The 27,670-nt window shown below is 56.2% G+C and overlaps 2 protein-coding genes across 5 annotated transcripts in view; one reads left to right on the plus strand and one right to left on the minus strand.

Annotated features, from left to right (window-relative positions):
• Nucleotides 1–18,816, plus strand: part of PGS1 (phosphatidylglycerophosphate synthase 1) — a 32,524-nt gene extending 13,708 nt beyond the window's left edge. Inside the window, exons 9-10 of one of the 4 annotated variants that reach the window (XM_069032865.1) lie at nt 7–149; nt 18,774–18,816. In XM_069032865.1, the coding sequence (XP_068888966.1) occupies nt 7–126 (120 nt within the window). In that variant the 3' untranslated portion in view covers nt 127–149; nt 18,774–18,816. Of the gene's footprint in view, nt 1–6; nt 420–1,881; nt 1,970–13,652; nt 13,688–18,773 lie in introns of those variants that run through there. The other 3 variants (XM_069032866.1, XM_069032863.1, XM_069032864.1) reach the window with 3 other exon arrangements.
• The window catches only part of DNAH17 (dynein axonemal heavy chain 17), a 33,823-nt gene continuing 6,653 nt past the window's right edge, over nt 501–27,670 (minus strand). The window contains 61 exon segments of the mRNA XM_069032868.1: nt 501–2,063; nt 2,792–3,017; nt 3,521–3,664; nt 3,847–4,029; nt 4,699–4,881; nt 5,193–5,372; nt 5,974–6,165; nt 6,668–6,895; nt 7,157–7,284; nt 7,417–7,565; nt 7,676–7,869; nt 7,998–8,120; nt 8,289–8,459; nt 8,572–8,712; nt 8,843–9,007; nt 9,351–9,555; nt 10,061–10,180; nt 10,464–10,699; nt 10,813–11,005; nt 11,280–11,395; nt 11,577–11,784; nt 12,014–12,231; nt 12,324–12,419; nt 12,514–12,678; nt 12,866–13,099; nt 13,629–13,790; nt 14,284–14,550; nt 14,941–15,132; nt 15,278–15,442; nt 15,522–15,683; nt 15,859–15,950; nt 16,070–16,217; nt 16,376–16,478; nt 16,561–16,726; nt 16,822–17,029; nt 17,619–17,792; nt 17,882–18,164; nt 18,303–18,451; nt 18,539–18,666; nt 18,849–18,981; nt 19,499–19,636; nt 19,788–20,015; nt 20,566–20,704; nt 21,221–21,378; nt 21,795–21,899; nt 22,171–22,327; nt 22,415–22,575; nt 22,871–23,002; nt 23,123–23,230; nt 23,376–23,501; nt 23,907–24,059; nt 24,281–24,407; nt 24,552–24,643; nt 24,723–25,070; nt 25,297–25,419; nt 25,656–25,904; nt 26,272–26,424; nt 26,646–26,732; nt 26,850–26,966; nt 27,046–27,268; nt 27,493–27,662. Of these exon segments, the coding sequence (XP_068888969.1) occupies nt 1,816–2,063; nt 2,792–3,017; nt 3,521–3,664; nt 3,847–4,029; nt 4,699–4,881; nt 5,193–5,372; nt 5,974–6,165; nt 6,668–6,895; nt 7,157–7,284; nt 7,417–7,565; nt 7,676–7,869; nt 7,998–8,120; nt 8,289–8,459; nt 8,572–8,712; nt 8,843–9,007; nt 9,351–9,555; nt 10,061–10,180; nt 10,464–10,699; nt 10,813–11,005; nt 11,280–11,395; nt 11,577–11,784; nt 12,014–12,231; nt 12,324–12,419; nt 12,514–12,678; nt 12,866–13,099; nt 13,629–13,790; nt 14,284–14,550; nt 14,941–15,132; nt 15,278–15,442; nt 15,522–15,683; nt 15,859–15,950; nt 16,070–16,217; nt 16,376–16,478; nt 16,561–16,726; nt 16,822–17,029; nt 17,619–17,792; nt 17,882–18,164; nt 18,303–18,451; nt 18,539–18,666; nt 18,849–18,981; nt 19,499–19,636; nt 19,788–20,015; nt 20,566–20,704; nt 21,221–21,378; nt 21,795–21,899; nt 22,171–22,327; nt 22,415–22,575; nt 22,871–23,002; nt 23,123–23,230; nt 23,376–23,501; nt 23,907–24,059; nt 24,281–24,407; nt 24,552–24,643; nt 24,723–25,070; nt 25,297–25,419; nt 25,656–25,904; nt 26,272–26,424; nt 26,646–26,732; nt 26,850–26,966; nt 27,046–27,268; nt 27,493–27,662 (10,272 nt within the window). The 3' untranslated portion in view covers nt 501–1,815.

A 27,670-nucleotide genomic window follows, 5' to 3' on the forward strand; every position in this document is an offset into this window, starting at 1 on the left:
GTTCAGGAGCAAGAGCAGCTTTACCTCTGCTCAGGTGTGGTCTCAACATCAACATTTGAGCAGCCAAATCGTTATGTGAAGCTGTGGGTGAAGCTGGTGACACCTCTGATCAAGAATTTCTTTTGAAAGAAGAAAATTTGCTGCTTTGGGTGAGTTTGCTGCCTTATGGGGAATTGTATTGAAGTGACTGCAGTGAATAGCTGCAGTGCTCTGTCATGAAAGAAAGACGATGGACATGCAGATGATGTGGGGAAAACCAGGCACTTCTCAGTTCCTCTGGGGTGCTGGCTGCCATGGAGTGGGATCAGTGCTCAGGTCCAGACTGGGTTTCATCTACTAGAATTTCTGGAAGGGCCACTGACAAAGAACCCGTACAGGGGTATTTTCCATGCATGGAAATAAAAATCCCATTTCTGAAATGTCCCTTTCAGAGTTTTGTAGAGAGAGACTGTGTTTGTGTTATCTTGACCAGCCAATAGAAAGCATTGCTGGAATACTTAAAATGTTTTGTTTTTGTATCCAGTCAGGGCTTTGCTTTGTCTCTGTAGTTAACATGGGCAGTTGGTTTTGCTTTTCTGTTTTGTGGTGTCCTGGGTTTCCTGGCTGTTCAACTGCCCCATGACTCGAGCCCTTGTGAGCTTCAGGACATTGCTCTGGCCTGTTCCTGTGCCGTGCACAGTCTGTGCAGTTGGCATCACTGTTCGTGTGCCCAGGATGCTGTGTGTTCCCATATCCCTTTTACTTACTTAACTCTGGCCTCCCCCTCAGCAGGGTCTGCCTGGCTCCTTCACATTCAGATATGTTACAAGTGTCTTTCATGAGTTGTGGAGGGGCAGGAGAAGACTTTTAGTGCTGATGTGGGTTTAGGATGGAAGTGGGAGGCTTGAACCATAACATCCTGCAAAGAAGGTAGTTGGAAGCCAGGTAAAAAACGTGTGGGAGTGCAGGGTTGGGCTGCCCTATGTCACTGGTGGGGTTTCTGATCTGGCAGTGCCACAAACAGGATTTCTGGCACCTGAAAAAAAGTTGTTGGTAAGCGTGAAACTCAGTTGTAACTGACTATAAATACTGCTGCTCTATAAAGAAATGAGCTGGTCTCTGTGCCTGCCCTTGGGGCTTGTCTGACTGTGAGCTGTGAGGGAAGTTTCAGGTAACTGTACTTTAGAACTAATTGTGTAATTATTTCACAGGGTGGGATTTTGGTGAATTGTTTTATGCCAAAGGGACCAGCCTTGGCAAATCTATTCACCTTAATGTGTGTTACTGCTGATACAAATTATTTGTTGTGAAGAAAGGGCTGAGTAGGTTCTGTACCCTAGAAACAGAAATAACATACTTCAGAGAGGAAACTGTTTGCAGCTGGACCTTCTCTGGGCTGTGCAGGTTGGGTGTGGGTGAACTGGACCAAACCTGCACTTTTCTTCACCCATCTGCTCCAGCCAGACACTCCATGCTCTGTGCAGGAGTGTGAGGAGTTTCTGCTCAGTTCACACTGAGCCATCACACAAAGAGCTGTGGGAAGATGGAGAGCCAGGAGAGGGAAAGGAGTCAGGCACTTGTGTGCAGTTGTTCTGTCTGGCTTCCCACGGTGGTCTGGCTCCCCACCAGCACCACGTCAGAAACCGCCAGTGGAAAACCAGTATCCGCCCTGAGAACCCCGTGTGCTGTGAGAGCAGGCTCCACAGGGCAGCGCTCCCAGCACTGGTTTTATTGATACTTTGCTAAAATGGTTCTGGTACAATCAAACAGACTGAGTTACACAACTTGGAGGTTTTTACAAGTAAAAGTATTGCTGTTTTCCGTTGTCATTGAAGTCTAGGCCTCTAGGAGCAGAGCCACACCAGCCAGGACCCACTTGGCAGCTTTTTCTTTCGTCTTCAGGTTGAAGGTCCAGACGTAGGTGGGCCCTCGCATCCGTGTCTTATAGACGGGGCATTCGTAGATGTTGATGGTGTCCATGCGGTCCACGGGGATGGCTCTGAGCAGGATGACCGGCATCACAGGCGTCAGCTCCTTCATCCGCGCGTCGGCGATCGACCCCGAGGGGACATCCCAGCGCGCACCTGCAACGTGACAGCGCCGTCAGGGCACCCTGACTCCTTCCCCGGGGCTTCTCGCTGGAGGGGCTTTGTGCAGAACTACTGATGGGTGGGAGCTCAAAGGTTAAGGTTGGGTAGAGTGGCTCAACACTGGTTAGGTCTGACATGTTCTCATCTCACTGTGACCCAGGACTGCATTTGCCTTACTGTGTGTGGGATGTCTGAATAAATTCTGTCCCCACCCCTCCCTTCAGCACGGCTTTATATGGGAATTATAGAGTTTAAGGTAACTGGCCGTGGTGGCATCTAGCACATGCTGTCCCATGTGCTCTCTGCTTTTGTCCAAGTGGACCCTGCAGCTGCTCTGCTGAACTGCCTCCTTCCCTCTCATTAGCAGTAATTATTATGGCTTTGAGTTTCTCAATTTGTCTTACTCGAGCATCAAAGGAGAATGTGACATTTGTAATCGCTAGAGCCCTGTAGCTCCGGGAGCCCTGGGGTTTGTGAGCTGGAGCCTGAATTGCTAAACACGAGCGTCTGGTTTGGAAAGGCTGCGTGGTCCGGGCAGTGCTGCCCTCAGCTGGCGGCCGAGCCCGGAGCCAAGTGGGGCCCGGGCTCCCTGCTCTGGGCTGCCTCCAGCGCGGGGCAGAGCAGACCGGCCAGTGAGTGCCAGCACTGCTCGGCTGCACGAGGGAGAAGGGCTGAGCTAGGCCTGCTCCATGTCTGAAACATCTCAGAGGTGCAGTTTTTACCTTCCATGAAGAGCCCGTGCACGTAGGAGCCTTCTCTAGGGGGAAATGTTATGTCCTCACGGATTTTCTTGGTCACATCCACTGCCAGACACATCTTATCCAGTGGCCACTGCTTCTTCCTGGCTGTGGACTGCATGATGGCTGTGAGGAAGGACTGGGGATTGAAGAATCCCGCTAGCCACACTGTTGCAGGCAGCACGAAATCTGTTGACCAGACTTCCAGTTCCTGGAAAATAAACCAGCAGAGTCCTTTGGGGTGGAGGGTGTGCTGTGAGCTGCAGGACACTGTGACAGAGCTGATGCTTTGCTGTGCCTAACCCAAGCTTCAGCTGATCTTGCAGAGTGGGGACTGGCTGGAGGGGGTGTGGGAGGAATAAACAGCAGATTCCCCTGCAGCAATGAAGCTGAAACCCTGAATTCACAGTGCAGAAAATACTGCTGTTATTTTTTAACAAAGCCAGTTCTATTAATTTTTTTTATGGAACACCCAGAGTTGTAATGAGGGGGAGCTGATGCTCTTTTCCTGCAGTGATGTACTGTAATGGGAACCCTGGTCAGACCTGTGCTCCCATGCCTGGGGTAACAGCCCTTTTCAGGTACTTCAGGCTGGTTAAATCGATACTGAGAAATAAACCAGATACCAATAAACCAGGGCACTGGTGGGGAGAGTCCTGGTCTCTGGGGTACCTGCTCGCGCCCCAAGCTCTGACTGACACACGCCCTGCTCACCCTGATCCGCAGGAGCAGGTCCGCATACCAGCTTGCCAGGCTGAGGAGGGAGGGATAGGCATAACGTGTCCACGATTCTGGAACGCTGTCATAGAAGAGAGCGTTTGCCAGCTCTTCCATCTCAGATGTAATTGTCAGCTCTCCCTATGAAAAAGAGAAAAGTCCAGGCAGTGTCACCTGCAGCCAGTGGTAGGACATCCAGAGGGCTGTGTGTGGGCTCAGGGAGCAGAAGGCTGGGGCAGAGCTTGATGGGTGAAAGCTGCAGCAAAGGCAAAGAGTACTTTGGAAGTACTGGGAGATGATCCAGGCAGCTGCGTGCTGTGTACCTGCAGTCCCAGGTCCAGCTCCTTCAGCGAGCGCCTGATCTCATGGGTCAGGATGTTCATCCTTTCACATTCCTGGAGGGCTACAACAGTGTATGGTGTTTTTTCCTTTGCCTTTGCCATCATGTCCTCCATGTTGAACGGCTCTGGCAGCTGCCCAAGAATTTCATCCAGGACTGACTTCACCTGAAATGAGAATGCCATAAACTGCTTTTACCCAGAGAAAAATGCTGCAGGTTCACATTTAATGATGTTGGTAAAATTTTTTTCTTTTTCTGCCCTGGTGTTTCTTTGTACCTCCTCCTTTGTTACTAATGCTCCATTCTATTACTAACTGCTCTTGGGTCTTAAAAAGCTGTAGAGTTCTTTTTTGATAGCCAGGGTAAGAGACCTGAGGCCATGGAGGCTGTGAAATTCAAGTGTAAAATCCAGGCAGCCAGGAAGATGACTTTTTGAAAAATTTATTTTAAATCTTTCTTTTTGTAATTGCTATCATGAGTGGAAGTTCCTCAGCCAGCTACATCTGCTGAGGAGCCCCACATAGTTGCCAGTGGTGCATCTTGGCCCCGTCAGGGCGTGAGGTTCCTGGCCGTGGTGCCGGCTGCCTCGGCTGTGTGCGCTGCCATCCCCAGGCCGGTGAGTGCAGCCTGGCTGGGCTGGAGTCACCTCCCTCAGCTATCCCTGCCTTGCTGCTATGGGGCCTGCTCTCTCAGTTGTCTCTGGGCCTGTGTCTGTGTCCCCTCTCTCTAGCCTCTCAGTTGTCACCCTTAAGAGGTTTTTCTCCCATTGTAATTACTTCCCCCACCTTAAAAAAATCAGTTAATTTCTACCATAAAGAGACAGGACTTGACTTGCCTGTTCCTCTCGGGAGGTACCTGAGCCTCCAGCAGCGTCGGATTCCTTGGGCTGCAGTTCCAGCACTGTGCGGAAGAGCCTCTCCGAGGTGACGGTCAGGAAACCCATCTCTGCGTTGGGGTGCAGGCCATACAGGTGGGGGCTCTCGCCTGGCAGGTTGTCGTCGATGTACTGGTGGTAGGCCTGAGCGCAGGGTCAGGGCCAGCGTTAGCTTGGAAGTACAGGCAAAGGAGCCCAAAGTTCCCCGCAACCTTGAAAACCTGTCACCACTCTCGGGGCCCTTCGCAGCACCTGCCTCTGTGCTCACAGAGGCTCTTTTTTAACTTGTGTCTCAGCCAAGTTTTTCCCTTTCCGTCTCAACCACAGGAATTACTTTTGTAGCAATTCTGCACTTTTCCAGGGGATTGACACTCTCTCCCTACATTCCCCTTGGTGGGCGAGAGGGAACTTGGACTCATGCGCACTTATCCAGAGCAAATTGCAATGTTTCTTACCTCATAATCCAAGCGGGGAGGGATCATAAACCCTGGAGCCAAGGACACCTCCCCATCCAGCATTTCGGGCTGGACGTACTCGCTCAGGTATGTGCGGCACAGCCGGCGGTCCCAGTCATCAGTGATGTGCCCCCCGTACATGATCTCACCAAAGAGGTACCGGAGGTCATCCCATGGTACCTGTAGGGAGAAGCTCAAGCTGGGACTCCCGAGGAGTTCCCCATGCAACTGCAGGGCCACGGAGTGATGGCTCCAGGATTGACCTGTCCAGTGTGCAGGGAGGTGACAGTCCCTGGACCCACAGAAGCTTGGGAAGAGTGGTGTCTATTGATCACCCACAGATTTCTCCTTGTTCCAGTATGAACACACTCATCTGTGGTTTGAATCCTGTCTTTTTTCCAGCCAGCACTGATCATGTCTGTGAGGGCAGGTCTAAAGGTGAGACTTCAGCCCTGCTCACTGCACCTGCATTCTTGGGGCGGGCTTTGCTTTTTAGGTGGAACTACCCACTAATCAGCAAGGCATGGGTCAGGGCAGGCGCATGGGCCAGGGCAGGCACTTGTCCTGGCTGGTGCCTGATGCCTCTCCCACCCAGCTCAGTTGGGTTGAGTACTCATCCCCTTCCCCTGCGTGAGTGTGCAGGGAGCAGGGGAGGAACTGCTCCTGGCCCTGGGCTTCTTCATGAGACGGTGTTTGTGCTGCAAACTGGTGAATGTTCTAAGAAAGGCCAATTGCTGCAGTGTGTGCTGTGCTGAGGAGCAGTCACCTTTTTGTCCCTCACCTTGGGGTTGGCCTCCAGGTAGTTGTGCAGGACATTAACAGAGACGGTCAGGTCGCCGTTGTTGAAGGGGTACGGCCTGTTCCAGCCCTGGGTACCGAACCTGCGCCGCTCGGCCACCGCGGCGTGGAAATAGCAAAGCGCAAACAGGATGCACCTGAACTCGGTTTCTTTGCTGCACTGCTCCAGTGTCTCCTGTGGAGGAATAGTGAGGGTGGGTTGCAGGTGAATATTATTATCAGATGCCCTAGTGGAGAACATTCATAGGCAAAAGAGAACTGAAGATGTTTATTAGAAAAAAAGAGGCATACGATTGTATTTTAATGATTTTCTAGTTGGTAATTTTTGCACTCATTTTTATGAAAGAATTTGGATTTCACACCCCAATGCCCTGCCGATGGCTGAGGCAGCTTGTTCATGGCAAAGCTGCAGCAGCTCCAGGTTCTGCCTCAGGAAAGGCACTGGCAACCTGGCACTTCCTTGTGTTGGAAACCCTTGGGCAGCTCTGGTTACCCCTAAACCCCTGGCAGAGGGGGGCTCTTGGCACTCCAGGAGGCTGTGCTGGCAGGGGCTGGCTCTGGGTGCAGTGTCCCTGGCAGCAGTGACACCCCCAAGGTGCTCAGCCTGTGGAACCCTGGGAGGGGGATGAGCTGCACATGCTGCCCAGAGTGGTCCCGAGGAGGCAGCTGTGGGGTACCTGGGAGAAGAGGTCGAGGGCTCCGTGCAGGTTGGCGCGCATGCCTGTCGGCGGCTCGCTGGTGATCTTGATGGAGTTGTCCAGCAGCCCCTGTGGGATGATGTGTGACTCGGGGGTGGGGGCCGGCTCGGCGCTCATGAACAGTCGGTACTCGGGGTGGCTGGCTAGGCTGTGCTGCTCCACCAGCTTCTCCAGTGTGCCCAGCCACCGGGCCACTAGGTGGATGTTCTGCAAAAGAAACCCTCTGGACCTTGTGAATCTCACCTCCCCCCCAGATTCCTACTGTGGCTCCACAGGGAGAAGGTGCAGTGCAACATGACAGCACCTGGGCTGGGTACAGCCAGCTAGCCCAGGCAATGTCACTGCCATCACCAGGGATGGGGTGACCATGCATGGTGTGCCCAGATGCTGGCAGGACTTTGTGCCCTGATGTGCCCAGTTGCCATCAGGGCTGTGCACCTGTGGTGCGCCCCACTGTCCCCCACCCACCTGCAGGATAACCCAGTGGCCCTCTGCAGCTGCCACCTCCATGGCGTGCTCTGCCACGACCTCCTGGCCTTGCCCTAGTGATACATTGTGGATCTTCCCGTTGTCAATGGTGAAATTCAGCCTTGTACCTGGAAGGGGAATGTGTGCTGTCATTATCACAGCGTCAGTACTGAGCTGGGCTGTGCGGTTCTGGCCTCTTGGCCCCGCAGCAGCTTATGGCCGTCGGGACTGGTGCCAGTCTGGGGTGGGCAATGCCTCACCCAGTGCCTCCACATCCTTCAGCGGGTCGACGCCGGGGGAGAGAATGAAGAATAGGGGCGTGGAGGGGCTGCTCTCCTTGTATACCTCAGAGAGGTCAATGCTCCTTCCTTCCACATACTTGCTTCCCATCTTCTCTTCCACAAATTTCCTACAGAAAAACAGAACCATCCCGTGAGCTGGGAACAGTCACTGGTTGCAGCTGGTGTGGTGACACTCTGGGGCTCTTGCAGGAGAGCTCCGTGCTGGGCATCAGCATACCTGATGGCATAGGTCATCCTGTCAGGGCGTAGGCACCGCAGCACACACAGCTTCTGCAGGGCTGATTTGTTCTTCCAGTCCATGGGGAACACCTCGTTCTCTGGCGCCTCCATCTCCACAAACCTTTTCCATCGCTTTGCTGAGCCCTCGATGTCGCTCTCCAGGCTCCTGAACTCTTCCATTTCTGAAAGTGCCTTCAGGTCCCGCAGAGAAGGATTAAATCACTCCTAGGCTCTGCCCACCCTGCAGGTGACCCTGGACCTGCTGCACCAGGGGCTGTGCTGGCATTGCCTTGGCACAGTGGGGGACTGCACAGGCCCACCTTGATGGCACCCCAGCCCTGGTGCTGCAGGAAGTCCACGGGGGATGTGGCACCAGCCTTGGAAGGGAAGCGCAGGAGGAAGTCCAGCTCTGCTGGGTTCACTTCTTTCTTGATGGCCAGGACCTGGAAGTTGGGAGTGCAGCATCACAGCCACCCAATGCCCACAGCCCCGGCATGAGGGGCAAGAGGCTCTGAGCATCCAACAGCAGCCCCAGAGTAAGAGAACAACCTGTCTAAAGCCACATGAATGCCTGTTGTACAGCAGGAGCCCCAGACATTTGCAGGGATTACCTGGAAGGCAACCTGGGCCAGGAAGATGAGTTTGTCTTTCTCAAAGAGGCCCTGTGCAGTGTACACGTAGACTTGATAGGTGATCTGGTCCGTCAGGTTGATCACCCTCTGCCGGGTGTCATCGCTGGGAGTTGCACGTTGGATGGCTTTCTCGAAGACCCCGTTGAAGGCCTGAGGAAGATCCCAGCAGGCATCAGCATGAAAGCTGAAACACTGGATCTCCGTGCTCCCCCAACTCTGTCCTGTCTGCAGACATCTCTCTCCCTCCTCACTCCCCATCTACCTTGAGAGAGAACTGGTAGATGGGGTTGATCTTGCTAAGGTCACTCAGGATGAAGTAGAGGAGGGATGCGCGCTCCGCTGCCGGCCGGTAGTGTTCTCTCGCAACGTTTATTTGTACTTCAGTGACTTTAGCTTCATTTACCTGGAGGTGCAGGGGGCTGGGTGTTACCAGAACCCCGTCATACATCAAAGCAGTGCCCACCCTCCTGCTGGGTGCCCAGCTGAGCTGTCCCTCTGCCTGCGACCCCAGCTCCAGGGAGCAGCATGTTTACTTTTTCCTCAATTTCCTTGGCTGTGCGCTTCGTTATCTCCAGGTTCTCCACCAGCGCTGTGTCCCGCAGGAAATCTCCCCCAGCTGCTGACAGCCGGGCAAGCAGTGAGTCCTCCAGCTCCTTCAGCTTGATCTTGAACTCGTTCTGGCTCTTGGTCAGGTTTGCCTACGACAGCAGCGCCCAGGGATGTGTCACTCAAGAGATCATGACAAGGTGCTGGTACCAGTCACTCTGTCATACGGCCACCAGTGTGCTGGTGCGAGGAGAAGGCGGATGTGGCCCCTCCTGGGACCCACCATCACCCACAGGGTGAAGTGATGAGCGTGCCCAGGCAGTGCTGGCTGCGGGGGCCAGAGGGGACCTGCAGCTGCAGGGTCTGGCCATGACTTCCTTGGCTCTTGGCAAACAGCAGTGAGCACACGGAGGGGAGCTCTCATGCTCCCTTGCCCCAAAACCTCTGCAGTGCCCTGGCCTCTCCCACCCCTCTAGCCAGCAGCCGGGTCTGTACCTTTAGGGTCTCCAGGTCCGGCCGCTCCCGGGCTACCACAGCAGCCAGGAGCTGGTCCTCCAGGCCCTCCCGTGTCACCAAGAAGTTGATGAGAGTGCACTGAGCCTGCACCTCTGGCTTGTAGTGCGGGTTGAAACATCGGGTATGCAGGATTAGGCGGAACTGCTGGTTATACTCGACTTCTTTATCTCCAATTCTAATGTATCTGTTCAGTTAATTAAACAAATTAATCCCCACACACTGGGCGGTAACTCATCACAGACAGATGCCCTCAGCCTGTGTGCTGTTCCTGACTGCTTGGGATGAATTTCTTTGGTTGGGAAGAGGCACAGCAAGGGCAGAAGTACCAAATCAGACCTGGCAGGGCAAGGGTAGAGGAACAGGAGCTGGAGACTGCCTTGCCACAGTCCCCCATGGCCTCTGGGGTCCAGTTCCCCTTCCAGCTTATCATGCCCTATGGCAGGTGTCCCAAGAAGCGTGCTCTTAAATCACTAAATGAACTGGATGCCAAGGACCAAAACAGTCAGAAAGACCACATTCAGTACAGGTGTCCTCCGTGGGACATTCTGGAGAACACTGTGGGGTATGGCCAAAGCAAAAGAAGGATCAGGCTCCCAAGCTGCCCACAGTGAAGGTGCATCTACCAGCATTTTGGGGCAGCAGTGGCTGCTTGGGGCAGGTGAAACCCCTCAGCGTTGGGATGTGCCGACCTGCCCTTGGCGGTGGTCCTGCTCAGCAGCGGGTCCAGCACTGCCTCCACTGTCTCACCGATGTCCTCGATCAGCAGTGTCTGTCCTTCAGAAACCGCCTGGGCAATGATGTCCAGGTATCTGAGAGGGGAGAGGGGAGGCGTGTGTGGCAAGCCTGTGCACTGTGGGGGGCTTGGGCTGCTGTGGGGGGCTCACGGGGTGCTTTCCACCCACTGTGCCCTATTGGGACCCAGTTGCACTCTGCCAGTCCCGGCTGCCACAGAGCTTTTGGAGGTGTCAGGTGCCCTTGGATGCCCTGGGTCTGATGGGGGACGTGATTGCCCTGACTCTGCACCCGTCAATGGCAGGGAAAGGGGGGCTGGTGCAGCTCGAGCCTGCGCCCACCCCACAGCCCCTGGCCCACCTTCGCTGGCCCAGGCGGACGACCTGCAGGTCCTCTCCAAATTTGTTCTTGATCCACTTGCTGCCCTGCAGCTGGGCATCCACGAGCAGTGGCCACCGCTGGGTGCTGCAGAGGATGGCAGCATTCTCGGTAGAGGTGCGGTCACTGGGCAGCCCCTGGTTGTTCCAGGCAGCCACATCGGCAGAGTCCGTGAGGAGGCTGAGGGGGTCCAGGCCTGGGGTGATGGGGATGGGCACCTGCAGGGAGGAGCTGCTGGGTGCCTGGCTGCAGAGGGGTGGGAGCCCCTGGTGCTGGTGGGCATGGGGGAAGGAGCTCCAGGCACTCTGGGATGGAGCCTGTGGCCTCTCACCGTCAGCCCATTGAGGAAGGGGATCCAGTGCTGGTCCATCAGCTCAGCCCTGTACTTCTTGGTAAAGTATCCGATGTAGGACACGAAGGCGGAGACCAGCAGCACGTCCCCGCACAGTGTCTGCTCCTGCTCTCTGAGCTGCTCCACTGACTCAGCCCAGCGGACGTTTTCGGACGCCAGGCCCCCAACGAGCCTAGGAGGTCAGAGGGGATGGTGGCTGCTGTGGTGCTGTGACCCGGGTAGGGGGTACTTGGGGACTCAGCCATGGTGACCTGGGGCGTTGTCACCAAACATGTCCATGGCTGCCTCCCCCCATGAATATCTGGCCCAATTCATTTCAGAATTTTTTAATTTGGGGAGGGTATGGGGGGCTCTGCTGCTCCCATGGCCCTGGTGTCATGGGCACCAGGCGATGCCAGGGAGCAGCAGCCTGCCCTGATGCTTTGGAGCCCGCGTTTGCATGGTACCTGTTTGCCAAGGTGATTACTTTGTTGGTTTCATCAGCCTCCTGCTGGCATTTGATCTTTTCTGCTGTGGCTTTCTCAAACTGAGCAGTGAGAGTCGCCAGATTTGCGTTCAGGGTCTTTGGAAGAGAACAGCCCCAGAGTTATTCCCAGCCCAGATGGGAGGCTCCATGGTCCCGGAGCTCCGCAGCAGCCCCATCCCAGCACAGTTCTTGGGCTGGGCTCTGGGTTCATGAAGTGCTTTTGCTTATTTGGTGACTGGGTGGCTTGTGGCTGGGGGCTGTGGGGACACACACTTACGACAATTTTGCTCTTAATGCGACTGAGCCTCTGCTGCGCCTCTGCCAGCTCGGCATCAGCATCGGCCACCGCCTGTCTCTTGGGCTTCACTGTGCAGTGCACCTCATAGAAACGGACCATGTTGAGGCACCAGGAGCACAGCCCTGCTGCGGCCGTTGACTTGGACTTGATGAACTCTGGATTAAACCCGGGATCTGTCCGGTATGGCCTGGAACGGGAGCACACGTTGCGCTATGGCATTGCCGGCGGCCCATCCCGCTCCTCCCGGGACTTGGGTTGCCTCTGGGTGGCAGGGTGGGAGAGAAGTGCCAACACCTGGATCCCACTCCTGTCCCCAAAGCCTGCTGTGCTCCCAGGTGAGGGTCCCCCCTGGCCTCCCTGCTCAGGGCAGCACATGGCAGAGGCTGTGAAGGGGCAGGAACCAGCTGTGGACTCACTCAAATGCCTTGAGACAGGGCTCAGGGATGTTTTCCCCATCAAAGTTTTTTAAGCTTGCAAGGAAAGTGTCCGCTTTTCCTATCTTGACTTTTCCTGCTGTCCAGCTCTTGTCCTTCGGAATCTTGCCTTTTTCGGCCGTCAGAATCAACACAGCTGCCATCACATTCACTACCTCTGGTGGTGGGGCCCCAAAGGACTTCAGCTCTGTCAGGTTGTACTGGGAAGGGACCGCAGGGCCACTGAGCATCACCCCAGCCCAGGGCTGCCAGCACTAGCTGGGCACCTGCTTCCCACTGAGAGGTCACCCACCTTGTTGAGTGTGTCGAGGGCCTCGCGGGCGGCGGAGAGCACCACCTCTGCCTCTGCCAGGTCAGCTGCACAGGCTCGTTGCTTCTCAGCCACCATCTGGGGAGGGAGGACATGGGATGGGGTGAGTGGCTGTAACCACAGAACTCACGCTGCCCTGTCCCACATTGGACACCAGCTCAGCACTTCGCACCTTGTTGATGGCCTCGACCTTCAGCTCCTCCTCATCAGCAATGGCTTTCTCCTTGCTGACTTTCTCTGTCTCAACACCCACCACATGGATCAGTTTGTCTGTGTCCTCGTTCTTCTGCTTCAGCTCTATCTCCTGGAGTGCCAGCATGGCTTTCAGGTCGTCCACCTCAATGAGGGAAGAAACAGAGCAGATAAAAGGGCTGATCCTGCCAAGCCCTGCCTGGTGGAGCAGCAGTGTCTTGGTATGGCTTGGGGACAGACACTGTGACCATCCTGCAGGGATGTGCCTGCTCTCTCCCTCTGTGCCAGACCTACTACAGGCATGATGCACAAGAAAGGCTATGGGCAGGTACCTGTGATGCTGTGCTCCGCAGCTTCATCAGCCCCTTCTCCAGCCTCTTGATGTTGGCAGAGAGATTGCTCCTTTTACTCGCCAGCAGGTTTTGGTAGAGCTTTATCAGCTCCAGGAAGGTCTTTGGCGTGGTATAATTATAGCGTCTCTCCACGGCCAGGTAGGTCTTGGACATCTCCTTTGAGCTTGTGTGGACGAAGGACATGAACCGGCTGATGGAGGCCTTGACCTCTGGCTGCACAGAGAGCACAGACAGGGAGCTGCAGTGAGCTGCAGCAGGCAGCTGCAGTGACGTGCAGTGGCTGCACTGAGCCCTCCTGCAATGTTGTCTCTGTGTCCAGCCCCAGAGGCCAGAGCAAAGTGACCCTTTTCATCAGCAGCACTACGCAGGGCTGAGATGCTGGTGGTCAAGGCACTGCACTGGTGCTGGTTCCCATGCCCAGCTCTGGGTCCCTGACATCCCTGCGTGGGGAGGAGCTGCTGTCCCTAGGCTGTTGCCTGTGGGGGTGTTTTAAGGACAGAATGGAAAGGGAAGGTTTGTCCTCACCAGCACAGCACAGAGCTGCAGGCTCTGACGCTGGAACCAGCTGTAAACTTATCCCAGACCTATTCCCAGCTTGCTGTTCCCAGCCCCCTGTGTCATGCCAGACCCCCATCCCTGGGCACACTAAGCATGGAGAGCAGCAGAGGTGGAGTTCATTGCCCAGCGCAGCCCAGGATCCCCAGTGCCTTAGGACAGCAGCCGTGCTGGGGTCTCGGCTCACTTCGATGTCTGGCGTTTCCTCCAGGAACCTGCTGCTGACGGACACGAGAGCATCCTCCGGCCACTCGTGGAACCAGTCGATGGCTGTGCAGTTTACTACAGCAGGGAACCTCCTGGCCCGCACACGCAGGGTTGAGCCCACAGGGGAGAAGCAGAGGACGACCTGGGGCAGAACGGCAGTGGCTGAGTGGGGTGTCCCCACTGTTGGGGTGGGGGGAGTGTCTCCGGGGGCTCCACATGACTGCAAGGATTCTCTGCAGACCAGAGATTTGCTGCCTTCCCATTAACTCCCAGTAGGCAGGAGGTGGTCTGTGGTTGTGCACCCTGTGCCTCTCACCACAGCTGGAACTGGGTTCCCCTTTGGTGGCTGCAGTCAGCAGCTGAGCACAGTGCTCATGTGGGTGTCCCTGTGAGTGCCCAGCGTGGTGTGTGGCCGTGGAAGCTACTGACCCCCCTCTGCCCCCAGGGAGGTCAATACAGGGCTGTTCTGCCCTGCACCTCTGGGGCTGAGGGCACCTGGGGAGTCTCTGAAAACCTTTTGTTCAAACCCACCAGCCTGGGGTGAAACCTTGGTGTTTCCGTGGCCTGTTGCAAAGAGGTTTTGGATCAGGCAAATCAGGGGCACAGACAAACCAACCTAGGGAGCAAACACCCACCCTTAACTGGCGCCTGACTTTTTCTATAAATAATTTCCAGCAGTTTTCCTTTGTGTCCTCCAATCCAAGGGACTTCACTTGAGGCCTCATGGCACTGATGATGGTTTCCAGGTCAGTATCCTGAAAGAGGCCTTGCACCTCCCCAGACGCCAAGAAATCGTTGATCACAACCAGGAATGATTCTTCAGCCACCTGGGAGTCTGTCATCAGGAACATGGTGGGGACGCTCTTCACAGCTGCTTTGATGTACTGGGAGGCGAGGTCCAGCTGGGACAGAGAGAAACTGTCACCCTGCAGTTCAACCCTCATGAAGTGTTCTCCAAAGCAACCAGTTTGGAGCAGCCCTGGAGAGCTGGAAGGGAGCCTTTGGGAAGGAGCTGGTGCCAGGTGCTCTGCCCAGGCACAAGTCCAGCACCAGGGCTGCCCACACCACCACGCCTGCTGTCACCAGTAGCTCCTGCCTATGCCTGGCTGGGGAAGCACAGTGGCCCCTTGGGGCAGGACCCACGGGTGTCACCTGCGAGCGGATCCTGGCATGCAAATGCAGTGTCGCAAGGAGAGCAGAGCCTCGTGAGCCCACCCCAGGCACTGTCGCTGCAGGTGCAGGACCCATCCCCAAGCAGGTGGCACTGAGCCAGGGTCCAAAGCTGCTCCCACCTTCAGGTCCGGGATGCCGTAGCCTTTCCTCAGCGTGATCTGGAACACGCCCAGGTTGCTGATGTGAGCTGCCAGCCGTGCCAGACTCTGCTTTCCGCTGCCTCCCACCCCCACCAGTAGTGCATTGCCCCGAGGAGACTCCAAGATCCGGCTAATTCTGCAAATGTGAGACACTGCATCTTCAAAGAGCACCTGAAGAAAACAGGAGGGGAAAGTTTGGTGTTCTGGATCAGGGCAGAAAGAGCAGTGAGTGCCCCATAATGCACCAACCCAACCAAGCAGTGCAATGCCGCAGTCCCGTCTTTCCAGGGCAGAGCTGTCTGCCATGGGCACTCACCAGATTCATCGCTGCATTCACCTCATTGTAGCTGTCCAGGGCTTCCCTGAGCAGATCATTCAGAGCTGCCCAGCTTGCCACTGGCATGTACTTGGACTCGTCCATGCCCTGGGCAAAGTGGCAGTAGATGTTGGGCTTGGCGAACACCGCGTCTTCATTGAGGTCCTGGGAGAGGCAATTCCAGCTGTGGGGCACCTGGGGGGCACCACTGGGCTGGAGCACTCTACTTTTCAGCACAACTTACTTGAAAGGAGGCTTTGCAGATGTCTGCCAGCAGCTTCTTGAAGCTGTACTGATCCTGTTCATCGACAAGCTTGTCTCCATACACCCTCTCTGCTTCGTGAAGCCAGAGGCGCACCAAGTCCACAGGGCTTTTCAGGCATTCGGGGGTGGAGAAGAGCAGCCCCTGACAAACAAATCCCGCAGTCCTCAGGGTTATTTTAGTACTGCTCAGAGCTGATTGCAAAGGTTTGCTCTGGGAAGAGGCCAAGGCCCTTTTCAGGGACATGGTATGCTGCAAGGATGTGGGATGAGGAAAGGGAGGAATAAGGATATTTTAGAAGAAATGTCTCTCCCACTACCTGGAATATGTTGGAGAGGTCCCGCAGGTTGAAAATGTAGTGGAACTTGATGGCTGTTGGCAGAAAGTTGGAGGCAACCTTCTGGTGCAGGGCTGTTGGCAGGACAGGGGGGTGAGCAGGCTCCAGGTCCCCAGAGTCCCCTGAGCCTGGCTCGGCTCCCCAACAGACATTCCCCAAGGGCTTGTCCCACCCCAGTGTGGCAAAGGCTCACCCAGAGCTGCTGCTACCAGCTGGGGCTGCATCTTCCGGAGGAGTGGTGGAATGGTCTGCCGGGCCAGGTGCTGCTCCAGGATGGTGCCGTACACGGTGTGCAGAGCCTCCCGGCTGGGAAAGCACACAGCAAGGACACAAAAGTGGCGCTGCAGAAAGGGGCAGAAATTGAGATGGGAACTTTGCCCCACAGGGGCTGATGCAGCCAAATGGCACTGCAGGGTCCCCTGCCTCATTCCACCCTCTGGGCTTTGGTGCCAGGAGAGTGAATGTGCCCGGCAGAGCCCTGCCCCCGGGTCCTGCACACCTGCAGCCGTGAGTCAATGGTGAATGACCCCGCGGTCGGGTTCATGCAGGCCACATACTGGCAGTTGCGAATGTCCTTCAGGGTCAGTTTGTTCCTGTCGTACCTGTGCAGGGACCAGCACCGTGACACTTTCCCCAGGGATGGGGATAGGTTCCCCCATCATACTGTGCCCCTCCAGCACTCACCAGTGCCCGTGGTCCAGGTGCTGCCGGATAAGTGTGTGTGGTGCCACAGTGCCATACTTGTCCACTTCTGGCATGTTCATGTCATCAATGAAGTAGATCAGCCTTCTGGTGCCAGGTGGGCCAAAAATTCTCCCAGACTTCTTCTCCAGGGGTTTCTCAAGGACGGCTGCAGTGGGAGGAGTAGGTGGGTGGGGGGTCAGCACTGCAGGACCCTGCGGCACAGCCCAGTGCAGGGCTGGCTGCTGGCTCTGCCAGCCTTACCCTGCAGCATGGCTGAGGTTGTGTAGAAGTTGAGGGGCACAGACTGCACCAGATATTCATCTGTGCTGAGTGCTTCCAGCTTGTCCCACATCAGGACTGACTTTCCCGTCCCTGCGTTCCCCACCAGCATCACTGGCCGCTGCTTTTCCATCAGCAGGTCCAGGAAGTAGCGGAGGCGAATGGTCTCTGTGGTGTGCACCATGGCAGCCTGCGGAGAGGCACTGTCAGTCCCTGCACTTGCCCTGGCATTGGCAGAGGCAGGACGCTGTCGGGGCAGCAGGCAGTGTGCGAGAGCCCCACGCAGTGTTCCTGGCAGCTCCAACGGACGATGCTCTCTGCATGCAAACCTGGTCCCTCTCTAAAGCAAAAGGTCTTGGGTGCTCTATTATTCTAAAGACTTTCTGACCAAAACCAAGTTATTACACAGAACAACAGTTCCTGAAACCGCCAAACAGCCACAGCTCCTCCTCGCCCTTTTCCCTGACAGCTCAGATAACACCCCCAAGATGCCATTGCAGGAAACACAAACTGAGTACTAAAGGACATTTTGCACTCAGGCAATAGTCACAACTATTTTGTGAGACTCTGTGAAGCTGCAGGTTAATCTGAAGGTAAAGGAGGCATGGAACTCGCAGCCCTTGCTGAGGCTTCTGTGGGGTAAAGAGAAGTTTAGGAAGCCATCGGGTTTGCTGAGTGCTACCAGTCCAAATCCTGATGATGCTGCAGGCATTGCTGAGGGGAAAACTGTGGAGTGATAGTCAAATAAACCATATAAACATAGAGCTTGTGGGAAATACCTGTAAGGGAATGTCGGGGTCGAGCTCGAACTCTGGCACTCTTTCATCCCAGGGACTGAATTTCTTTGTTTTTGGATCAATGTAATAGTCAAAAATTGTCCCCTGGTTAGGAAACTTGATGGTTTTAAATTCCGTCAGCCACCACTTGCTGAACTGCTGGCGGTGATCCACCAGCTGGAGGACAAAACAGAGACACTCAGATGCCAGCCACATGATGGGATGCAGAGAGGGGTGGCAGGTGCCGGGCAGTCCCGTGGCTGTACCTGGTCCTGGAACAAGGCCCCACCGAAGGCCCAGGTACAGGCGAAGACGAAGAAGAGCTCGTATTGCTCCCGGGGTGAGTCTGGTGGGACATTTTTTGGTGTCAGGAAACATTCTAGCAGGGACAGAACTGTCTGTATGGCCGTGACCTCAGGAACAGGGGTGATTGTCTTGAACCCAGACTTGAGCTTCTCCAGGCATGGTGGCAGGTACTTGTCAAAGAGGATCATCAGAGCGGCCTTCTCAGACTTCACTGTCCTTGTCTCGATCCAGCTGGCCACAATGCTGTGGGAGAGACAAGCAGGGCTGCAGTGAGCATGTGGGGGCCAGCACCCATCCCATCCCGTCCCGTCCCGTCCCGTCCCGTCCCGTCCCGTCCCGTCCCATCCCATCCCATGCCATCCTTCTCCCTCCCTGGCTCACGGGTTCCAGCCCAGGTCTGTGGGGTTGATGTAGAGGATTCCGGCTCGGGACACAGTGGCCGGCGTGGCCGTCCGCAGGTGGCTGATCTCGAAGATGAGCCGCATGGTGGGAGTGAGGGGGATGCGCTCATTGCTGGCCAAGGTGAGAACCTGGGGGAAGTGGCTCATTGTGGGGATGCCTGCAGTTGGTCCCCCCAAGACAAGCGAGCAAAGCCCCTGGGGTGTGATAGCACCAACCTTATTGTCATCCATGACTGTGTTCAGGGACTCGATCCACATTGGATCAATGTCTCCATCAAGGATGATCCACTTGGGCCCATCATGTGTGATGTTGGCCAGGTCACGCATTGCTGTGGAGAACAGACCTGCCCCACAGAGAGATACGGGTTGTTCCTCTCCACACAGCCATTTGCTGGAGGACACGCGGGATTGGTGCTCCCATGAAACATATTCCTTCTCCCTCCCACTCCAGGAAAGAGCCCCAAGGAAAAGTCTTCCTATTGCATCTCACATCCCATAAACTGAGCTCACAGCATTGGTGTCTCACCATCCTTCCATTCCCGTGTGGCTGGATGAATGATCCCGAACAGCTCATCGCAGGTCACAGCCTTGGGGTCGAGGTCCACAGTGACTGGCCTCCTCTTCAGCCTTTGGTATGTCTTGTTGAGGGACTTCAGCACCTGTGGAGAGGGGATGGTGCAGCCACAGGCACTGATCCCACCAGCGCAACCACAGCCTTTGGCAGCCTCTGCCTGCAGTGGGGGGCATGGAGCCCTGCTTCCACCTGGACTGCTTCTGGGAAAGCACCTGACCTCCTCTGCAGAGGACAGGGCATTGTGGAAGCCCAGGCCCTACCAGCCAGCATTGTCCTGTCATCCTGCCAGCACCACAGGATCAGTCGTGAGAGCGTGCCCCTGTCTGCTCTTTGTCTCTGCTCTGCTCATGGGTGTCTTGGGCAGCCCCTGAGGGCTGTGGAGGAGCTGTGCCTCCCAAACCTGCTCGACTGCACGGGCTCAGTCTGGCACACACAGTGCCTGAGGGCCTGGCATGGCCATGGCTGCACTGCTGTCCTCCGCCCAAACACTGCTGGCAGAGCTGGGGTCTGCACGGCCCTCACCAACAAGCTGTGGGAGGCCATGGGATATGCTTGGCTGAGGCCAGAGGGGCCCCATGTCCTCAGGCTGGTTTGGCCGCTACCTGGGACTTGCCGCAGCCGGCGCTGCCGACGACGAAGACAGAGTGTCGCACTTGTAGCAGTTCCTCCAGCTGTACCACCTTCAGCACAAAATTCTCCTCTGCCTGCAGCTTCAGCTCCAGCACAGACTCACGGATGACCTGGGAGGGAGAGCAGGCACTGACCACCAGCAGCCTTGGAAAGACCCTGGAGATGAGCCGGCCACCCCAGAAGTGCTGAATAGACCATGGGCCTCTGGATCCTGCCAGGACTGGGACATCTCTGGCGAGGCTGCCATGCCTGAGCTTGCACCTTCTCAAAGTTGAGGTCCCTCTTCCTGGGAACATCCAGTGCTGGAAACAGGTCTCCAATCAGCCCCAAGAACACAGGCAAGTCATCTGTCACGATCTTGGGTATATTGAAGTCTCGTAAAGCTCTCATCAGAACCTGGTCCTCTGCAGAGCCAGGGTCCCCCCTCTTCAAGGAGCCTGCCACCACCAGCACGGACTTGATGGCCCGCAGGCCCCAGTCATAGTGGTCCTGTGACAGGAAGCAGAGAATCACCATTTCCCTTTGGTGAGGGAGAACTGCTTCAAACAACACTGCAGAGAACACCCTGTCCATCGGCCCCCAGCCAGGTCATCCACATGGCACCCAGTGGGCTGGACCTAAAGTGAGCTTATTTACAGGAGAAGCCTCTGTCAGTCATGGGGGTGGTTTGGAACTGGGAATCTGACTTCCTTCTTGACACATTTATAGTGTCAATCACCTCTCTTGAGATGAATAGTATCTGAATGCTCTCACCTTAACTGGCCTAATTCTAATTCTAATTCTAATTCTAATTCTATTCTCATTCTCATTCTCATTCTAATTCCATGCTATTCTACTTTTGGGCTTCTTGATTCCTTCCTTAAGGCAGAAAGGTGCCATATGATGCACCAGGTAGAAGCAGATCTTGTCCAGCCGTGGACCTGAGCTGTGCAGAGCTGTCACTTCGTGTATCACCACCAGCAATCCCACTACACTGTGTCAGGTTTGATGATCAAATGGACTCTTTCCTCTCACAGCACTGTGTAATATTGTTAATTACCTGTTTTGACAGCAGCTCTTTGCAGAGTGTGTAGAGAGTGATGAACTTTCTTGCCAGGAGCCTGGCATCAAGAAATCCCTCTGCCACAAGCATGATTTCGCAGATCAGTTCAAAATCGGGGACCACCATAGCGCAGGGTCTAGAGAGGAGCAGCAACAGCTGTCAGGGCCCCTTACCATGTCCTCACCCTCCCACAGCTCCCAAGCTTTGCCCCCAGGTTTCCAGCATAACTAACAGTTGCTGCAGTTACGCTTGTTGGGGTCTCCTGCCCAGATCCCTTCTCCAGGCGGGGCTCATGCCCCACCAGACTGGGGCACACTAGCCCTTGTGCAGACACAGGTTGAGTTTCTCCAAGGACAGGGGTCCCACAGCATCCCTGTGCCTCCCCTTCCAGTGCTTCACCACCTTTTTGTCCTACTCTCAACTGGATTTTTAGTTGAGGGTGGCAACCCACCCAAGCATCTTCTCCCCTTGTCGAGCAGCCCAGCTCACCCCGCCTGGCCACCTCTGGGGAGTGACAGGACTGTCCCGTGGTGCCAAGGGCTCCCTCACACCAGGCCACCAGTGCACACTAACGACCTTGGCTTCGGTCACACTGTGGACATGGCACATGGGTGCCAGCACGGGGGTGAGTGCTGCAATGACACTGACCCACCTGAACAGAGCTTTTAGATTCTCCGGCAGCTCTGTACGCCCGGCGTAACCAGGGTTCATGGTGATGAACAGCCCAACCGACGGGACCAGGGAGATAGTCTCCCCCAAGAAGTTGAACCTTTTCTTCTTGGCACGGATTGCATCTTGAATACATTTTACCTGCCAGGTGAGCAGAGGTGTTGGTGCTGGCAGTTCCCAGCTCCCTGCCCAGTGCTCTGGCTGGCCCTCACCACTCCCCAAGGTGAGCCTGAGGATTTGGCTGTGCCAGGAATAACACTGAGATCTTGCTGAAGCCAGAGCAGCAGGAGAGCTGGCCTTAAACCAGCTCCTTCTTAATCACCCCAACTCCCTGTCCCAGAGCTGGGGGGTGACAGGTCACCAGGATGGGACACAGCTGGGCCCAAATCCCCTACACTGCTGTGCTTCCACCTGCCACCCTGTGTCCAAACAGGACACAGTAGAGAGAACAGTAGCAAACTGTCCTGTGAGTCAGGTCTAACTGGGGCAGCATCCAGGACAGGAGCTGGAAGTCTCTTTGGCACCCGGTGCCACTGGGTTGTGGGTTCAGCACGCACCTGCACTGCAATGACAGACAGGACCTCCACCAAGATGCGATTGAACTCATCAAAGCAGCCCCAGGCACCTGTCTGGGCAAGTCCTTTGTAGATGTTCCCACAGGACTGGAGAGAAACAGAGCAGCAGGACAGAGCTCAGGCACTGCGATCCCTCACAGCAGCCGCAATGGGGGGGGGGATTTGTAAACAAAACTTGAGTGCTGAGAGCTGCTCGTGCTTTATGGATTGTGCTCTTCCCTAGGGAAATTCCCCACAGTGATAAAGCCCCCTTGCTGAGGCTCCCCTGGGCTCCCATAGACCCAAAGCCAGGGCCCCCTTGTCTTGGACAGCCCATGGTTCTCACCTCAGTGGCACCGTCCTGTTGCCCGTGCCCTACCTTGTAGTCCATCTGCTCGGAGCAGTTGAACACATAGACCATAATCCCCACTGCCCGGCCCAGGTCCTTGGTGGTCTCTGTCTTCCCAGTGCCTGCGGGGCCAGCGGGGGCCCCCCCCATGTAGAGGTGAAGGGACTGTGTCAGGGTGATGTAGCACCTGTGGAGGGAGGGCACTGGGGCTGAGCGGGGCCCAGGGTGTGCATGGCCACTGTGCCATGGGCATTGGGAGGCGTGGGGAGCCAACCTGTCTGTCAGGGGGGTGATGACCAGCCGGGGGGTGTTCCCCAGGTACTCGTAGGCGTACAGGAGCTGAGCGTCGCAGATGTTGGTGTAGCAGTGCTTCTCCCCGTCATCCCAGCGGTGCCGGAGCTGGGACTGCCAGGCGAACGCCTGGGAGGTCTCCACCTGCGGAGCAGCTGGCTGTGGAGGGCAGGTGGGCACTGGCACTGCCCACCTTGGCCCGCTGGGACAGCGACACACCCGTGCCTCGGGACCATTCGCCACCTCCCAGCACAAGGAGAGCGTGCAAATGGGTCCCAGTGCAGTGCTGGGGTGGGTGAGGACCGTCTCTCCTCTTGGCCCAGCCCAGTCCACACCCACCAACTGAGGTGCCGAGCCCGAAAATAATAGAATGACAGGAAATCTGTGCTCCAAAGTTCTGAGAGATGGTGCAGCAAAAATACCCTCTGGTACCAAATACCTTTGTTTGGATCATTTTGGCCACAACGTCCCTTGCATGGACATCAATAGTACAGATTGTCATGATCTTCATTCTGTCTCCAGCACTCAGGTTCCCAAGGAGCAGGGAAATCAGGGCATTCAGCCGAGCGATCTGCGGAAGGACAGAAATAATGGACACAGAGATGATGCCCTCATTTGCCCACCTCTCAGTGACCCCCATCCTGGCAGAGAGGCTCGGGCCAGCTCCAGGTCAGGTTGAGATGATGCCAACCTGCTTTTTGTTATAATCTTTCAGGGCATTCTCGTAACCTTTCTCCAGACTGGCAAAGGCAACACCGACCTCTGAGGTCCAGGCAATCTGGGTGCACGTCAGAGCGACCTGCAGCAAACCATGGGGACAACAGGGCCATAAGGAGGAACCTGCAGTGGCTCAGGGTGGGCGCCTGTGCCTCCCAGGGCTCTCTGTCTCCTCCTCCTGTCCCTCTCAGACCTGGCTCAGCCTGGCCCCGGGCAGCAGCACCCACCTGTGCTGGGTAGTCAAACACCCACTGCTCCCGCGGCTTCTCCTCGTAAGTGCCCAGGGCCTGGGGGATGAGGTCTCGCAGTGTCGAGCGCATGCGCTCCAGCAGCCGGTTCAGCCACACCTCGACCTGGAGGGCCACATCCAGCAGGGCTGAGCGAGCAGCTCCCAGCCCACGTCCACTCAGCCTGCACAAACCTCTCCCTGCATCTCAGTACACCACAGGAGAGAGTCTGGTGCTGGTCCCACAGGGCACATCCCAGGGGATGTGATGGGGGGTGGTCTGAGGGCAAACAGCTGAGGGGTAACCACCCTGCAACCCTCCAGGGACTGTGAGGCTGAGCAGGTTCACATGACTGTGCTGTTCTGTACCTACAATGCAGGTCCTGTTTCTGGGGTTTTTGACCAAAAATCTTTGTGATTGCATTTTTATACTCCTGCCATGCTGTTAGAGCACAACCAGCAAAAGGCTCATGCCCATCCTCAATCTGCCCCCCTGCCTCAGCATGCAGAGTCTCCACGAAGCTCAGCTGACCTGGCCAGACAAGTCACAGTCTGCATTGAAGGGCACATACTCCCCGTCCCGGCTGAACATCCCGTGGGCCACCTTCTGAGGCTTTTGGTCTGAGCTCTCCTGGAACTTCAGCTTGGCCAAACTGTCAAACAGCTTCGTCAAGTGCCGGGACACCTGAGAATAGAGGCACAGCCACTGTCAGGACCCCTGTCACGTGCAGAGGTGTGATCAGCAATTGGATCTACGCCTGGATGCTCCCTGGGCACTGCACGCCCAGGAAGAGGGATCAGGGATGGTATTCTGCCCATAAGAGTGAAAAATGTTCTAAAACTGCTCGAACAAGTTAGCAGGGAAATGGCACAGGACTCACCCCCATGCTCATACACAGCCTATACCTCAAGGGGCTCGGTCCCCTTCGATAAAATATCCAGTAGGTCCGCAGAGGAGACAAAATAGAAGCGGGGAAAAGCCAGTCTTTTGGTCTCAAGGTATTCAGCCAAGGCCTTCTCACAGACCGCCAGCCTGGCAGAAAACAGAAAGACCTGCCATTAACCCCCACATATCGGTTTTACTCTTTGCTCAGCCCTTGTCTTGCTGATGCTTTGGAGGAATCAACCCCTTCCTTTGGCCCCCCAAAATGCTTCACCAGAATGACTTGACCCTTACCTGTCCTGCAGCGCTTCCAGCCGGGTGTGCAGCCCAGGCTTGTTGGTGCATTCGATCACATTGGGAGTTTTTACTGCATCAGTCATTAGTTCCTGAAGAGGAAAAACACTTTAGCCAACCCAAACCGGCAGAGAGCTACAGGGAAGATGGGAGGGGGAATGGGCTGCGCACTCGGAAATCTTCATCAATGGTATCAAATTTCTTTGAATCCTCTGGCAGTTGACGGTGTGTGTCTTCGGATGCTATGAAGATTGTTTCCAGGTGACTCCACTTCCTCTGTACCTCAAACCAGGTGTTGATAACAGTGTCAGTGGTTGACAGCTTCTGCTGCCAGTCCTGTGCCCTCTGAAGGAAGAAGGCTCGGTACTTGGAGGCCAACACGTTCTGCAGCTGCATTTGGTTGTCCTCCAGCGTCTCAATGAGCACCTCATCCATCTTGAGCAGTGGGAGCTGGGTCCTGCTGTGGGGCTCATACTCGAACTCCAGTGTTGCCCAAGTAGTGTCCAGGGCATTCAGCACCTGCAGTTGGGGCACAAGGATGAGCTGGGTGCCATGGTGCTGGGTCCAGCCCCTGTGGGGAAGCAGGAGGATAGAGGAATGCCTGCTCCAGGCATGAGCTCCACAAGCTCTGTATGCTCCCTGTGGACTCCAGCCCCAGGAACTGGAACACAAGCCCTTGACAGCCACAGAGTCACATTGGCACAGATGTCTCAGCAAAGCAGGGGAGGAGCTGGGCCCCATTTACCTTCTCCATCCCGGCCTCCTTTGTCGCTTTGTCCACAATGCCGCGAACCTCCTCCTCAAACTTGTGCAGGTTCAGCTGCAGCAGATCCGCGAGGGTGGTGTCCTCGGACATGGTGAATTGCACCTGGAGCAGAACCAGCGTGGTTGGGCCGTGGGCTCCCCTCCACAGAGAGCCAGTCCAGCAGCTCACCCAAACGAGCTCATTAACACCCACATTTAGAGACCCTACACAAACACTTGCATGTGGCCAGATTTAAACCTAATGGCACCCTTCCCTTGCTGGATGTGGATCTTGGGAGCCTCCCAGGCCAGGGGCTGGAGCCTCCTGGGCCAGGGATGGGCAGGAAGACTTGGGAGCACCTTGGTTGTCTGCACAAGTTCCTGCCAGTGCCGGTCCCTGATGGCTGGGTTCTGCAGCTCGCTCACAGCGCGCAGGGATGTCATCATGTTCTTCATGCTGCTCTCCAGCCCTGTGAACGCGTCCCAGCTCTTCACCTCCTTATCCAAACTCCGGATGTCTTTAGCAAATTTCTTGCACTCAATATCCATATCCTCAACGTTGAGGTCTGACCACCTGGTTGTATTCCAGGTGGCGATGCTCAAGTTCACCTGGACCCAGGATACATTTTCACAACATGTGATTAACAGAAGCGTTCCTGCCCAGGAAGAAGAGCAGCATACCCAGTGCCCGCACGCCCTGTGTGCCCACCGGGCCCCCCACGCATGCACATGCCATGCAGACCTGCTCTAAGTGTGACAACCTGCCCCATGTCTCATCCTCCCTCTGATGGCAATGAGCTCTCTGAGAAGCTGCAACAGCTCTGCACCTTTGGCTGGCAATGCCCAGCTGGCACCAGGTGCCTGTGCCAGGTGCCTGTGCTAGGTGCCCATGCCAGCCAAGAGCAGCCTGCTGTCCAGCCCTTGCCTGGAAGCAGCATTGGGCACTGTGCCCTGGCTCCTAAGCCACAGCACGTACCAGGGTGACCATGTCCCAGAGTTCCTTCAGCAGGCACAGCTCCCTGCGACACATTTTAAGCTGTTTGTACTCTGGGAGCGACACCTCAAACAGCGCAGCTGAGGTGGCCAGGTCTGCCATGTCCCTCTCCATGGCCGCGATGCTCTTATGTTGCTGGATGAAGGAAAGGAAAAGGTCTCAGCCAGGGACTGTGTGCCAGGGACATGTCTCTACTCCAGCAGCAGCTCTGTCCCTGCTGCACACCCAGACCCCCCTGTCAGCCTGGGAGCTGGAGCCAGAACTGGAGCGGCTGCCTCTCCCCAGCATCCAGTGTCAGGTATGGCCCAGCAGTGCCAGTGGGGACAGCAGTGGCCCTGGTGTCCTTGCCTTCTTACCCTGTTCAGTGACTTGTAGGGGTCTGGGTCTGCATACGAAAAAGGGGCATTTCCCTGGAAAGTGTCCCGGAAGGCAAGCTGCTGGACCTGTGTGGGAGGATGGGGCTCGTGGGGGCAGCCAGGATCCGGCAGCTGGGAGAGCAGCAGAGTCTCCCTGGAACTGCTGAGCAGCTGCCTCCCTGCCCGCAGCCCCCAGGCAGGCACCTCGAAGTCCTGGCACTTCTGGCGGAGGATGGTGGCCTCCGCGGCTTGCAGGGGTGCTGCATTCTCTGCGACCCGCAGGCACAGCCTCTTGTTGTTGTCCCAGAGCTCAGGCAGGTTCTGCAGTGGACACCATGTGGGGTCACCAGCCTGGCCCCAGTAAGCCCCTGCCCGGACCCCCACACCCTAGGCAGCCTACCTGGAGCTGCAGGTGGATCTCCTCTGGCATCTTGTCCCCGTAAGTCTTGAGCAGCGCAACTGTCTCCTTCAAGGGCTCAAACATGCTGTCAGTCACCTCCTGCCTCTCCCTGACCCTCGCCAGGTGCCCCATCACCTCCACCAGTGCTTCATAGTCTCCCTCCTCCAGAGGTTTACTCAAGCCGGCAGTGGACTCTTGGATGAAATCCTGCAAATCCTGGAGACTGGGAGGACAATGGCATTCACCAGGGGTCCCTGAGGCTCAGGGCTCACTCTGCAGGGCATGACCCCCCAGAGACTCACCCCTGGAACCTTCACCTGCACTTTCAGGGCTCTGTCTCCCAGGGCCAGCCCTGCCCTGGCACACAGTGGTGCCTGTGCCACAGCTAAGCTGGGCTTCAGTCACTGGCAGCACCCCATCCCTGCACCAGGGCTCACCAGGCCTTACCTGGAGGTGACGTGGTGGGCAAGGTACTGCCGGAGCACCAGGCTCTGGCCCTTGATGGCAGCCAGCAGTGCCTTCTTGAAGGGGCGGCAGTCACTCTGCAGCCACCCCCCAAACACCTTAGTTTCGGCAAACCCCAACACCTCTTCATACAGTGCTTCGAGTGCGTCAATCTGGGGAT

This window comes from Aphelocoma coerulescens, chromosome 18, assembly GCF_041296385.1.
Source record: "Aphelocoma coerulescens isolate FSJ_1873_10779 chromosome 18, UR_Acoe_1.0, whole genome shotgun sequence".
Lineage (NCBI taxonomy): Eukaryota > Metazoa > Chordata > Aves > Passeriformes > Corvidae > Aphelocoma > Aphelocoma coerulescens.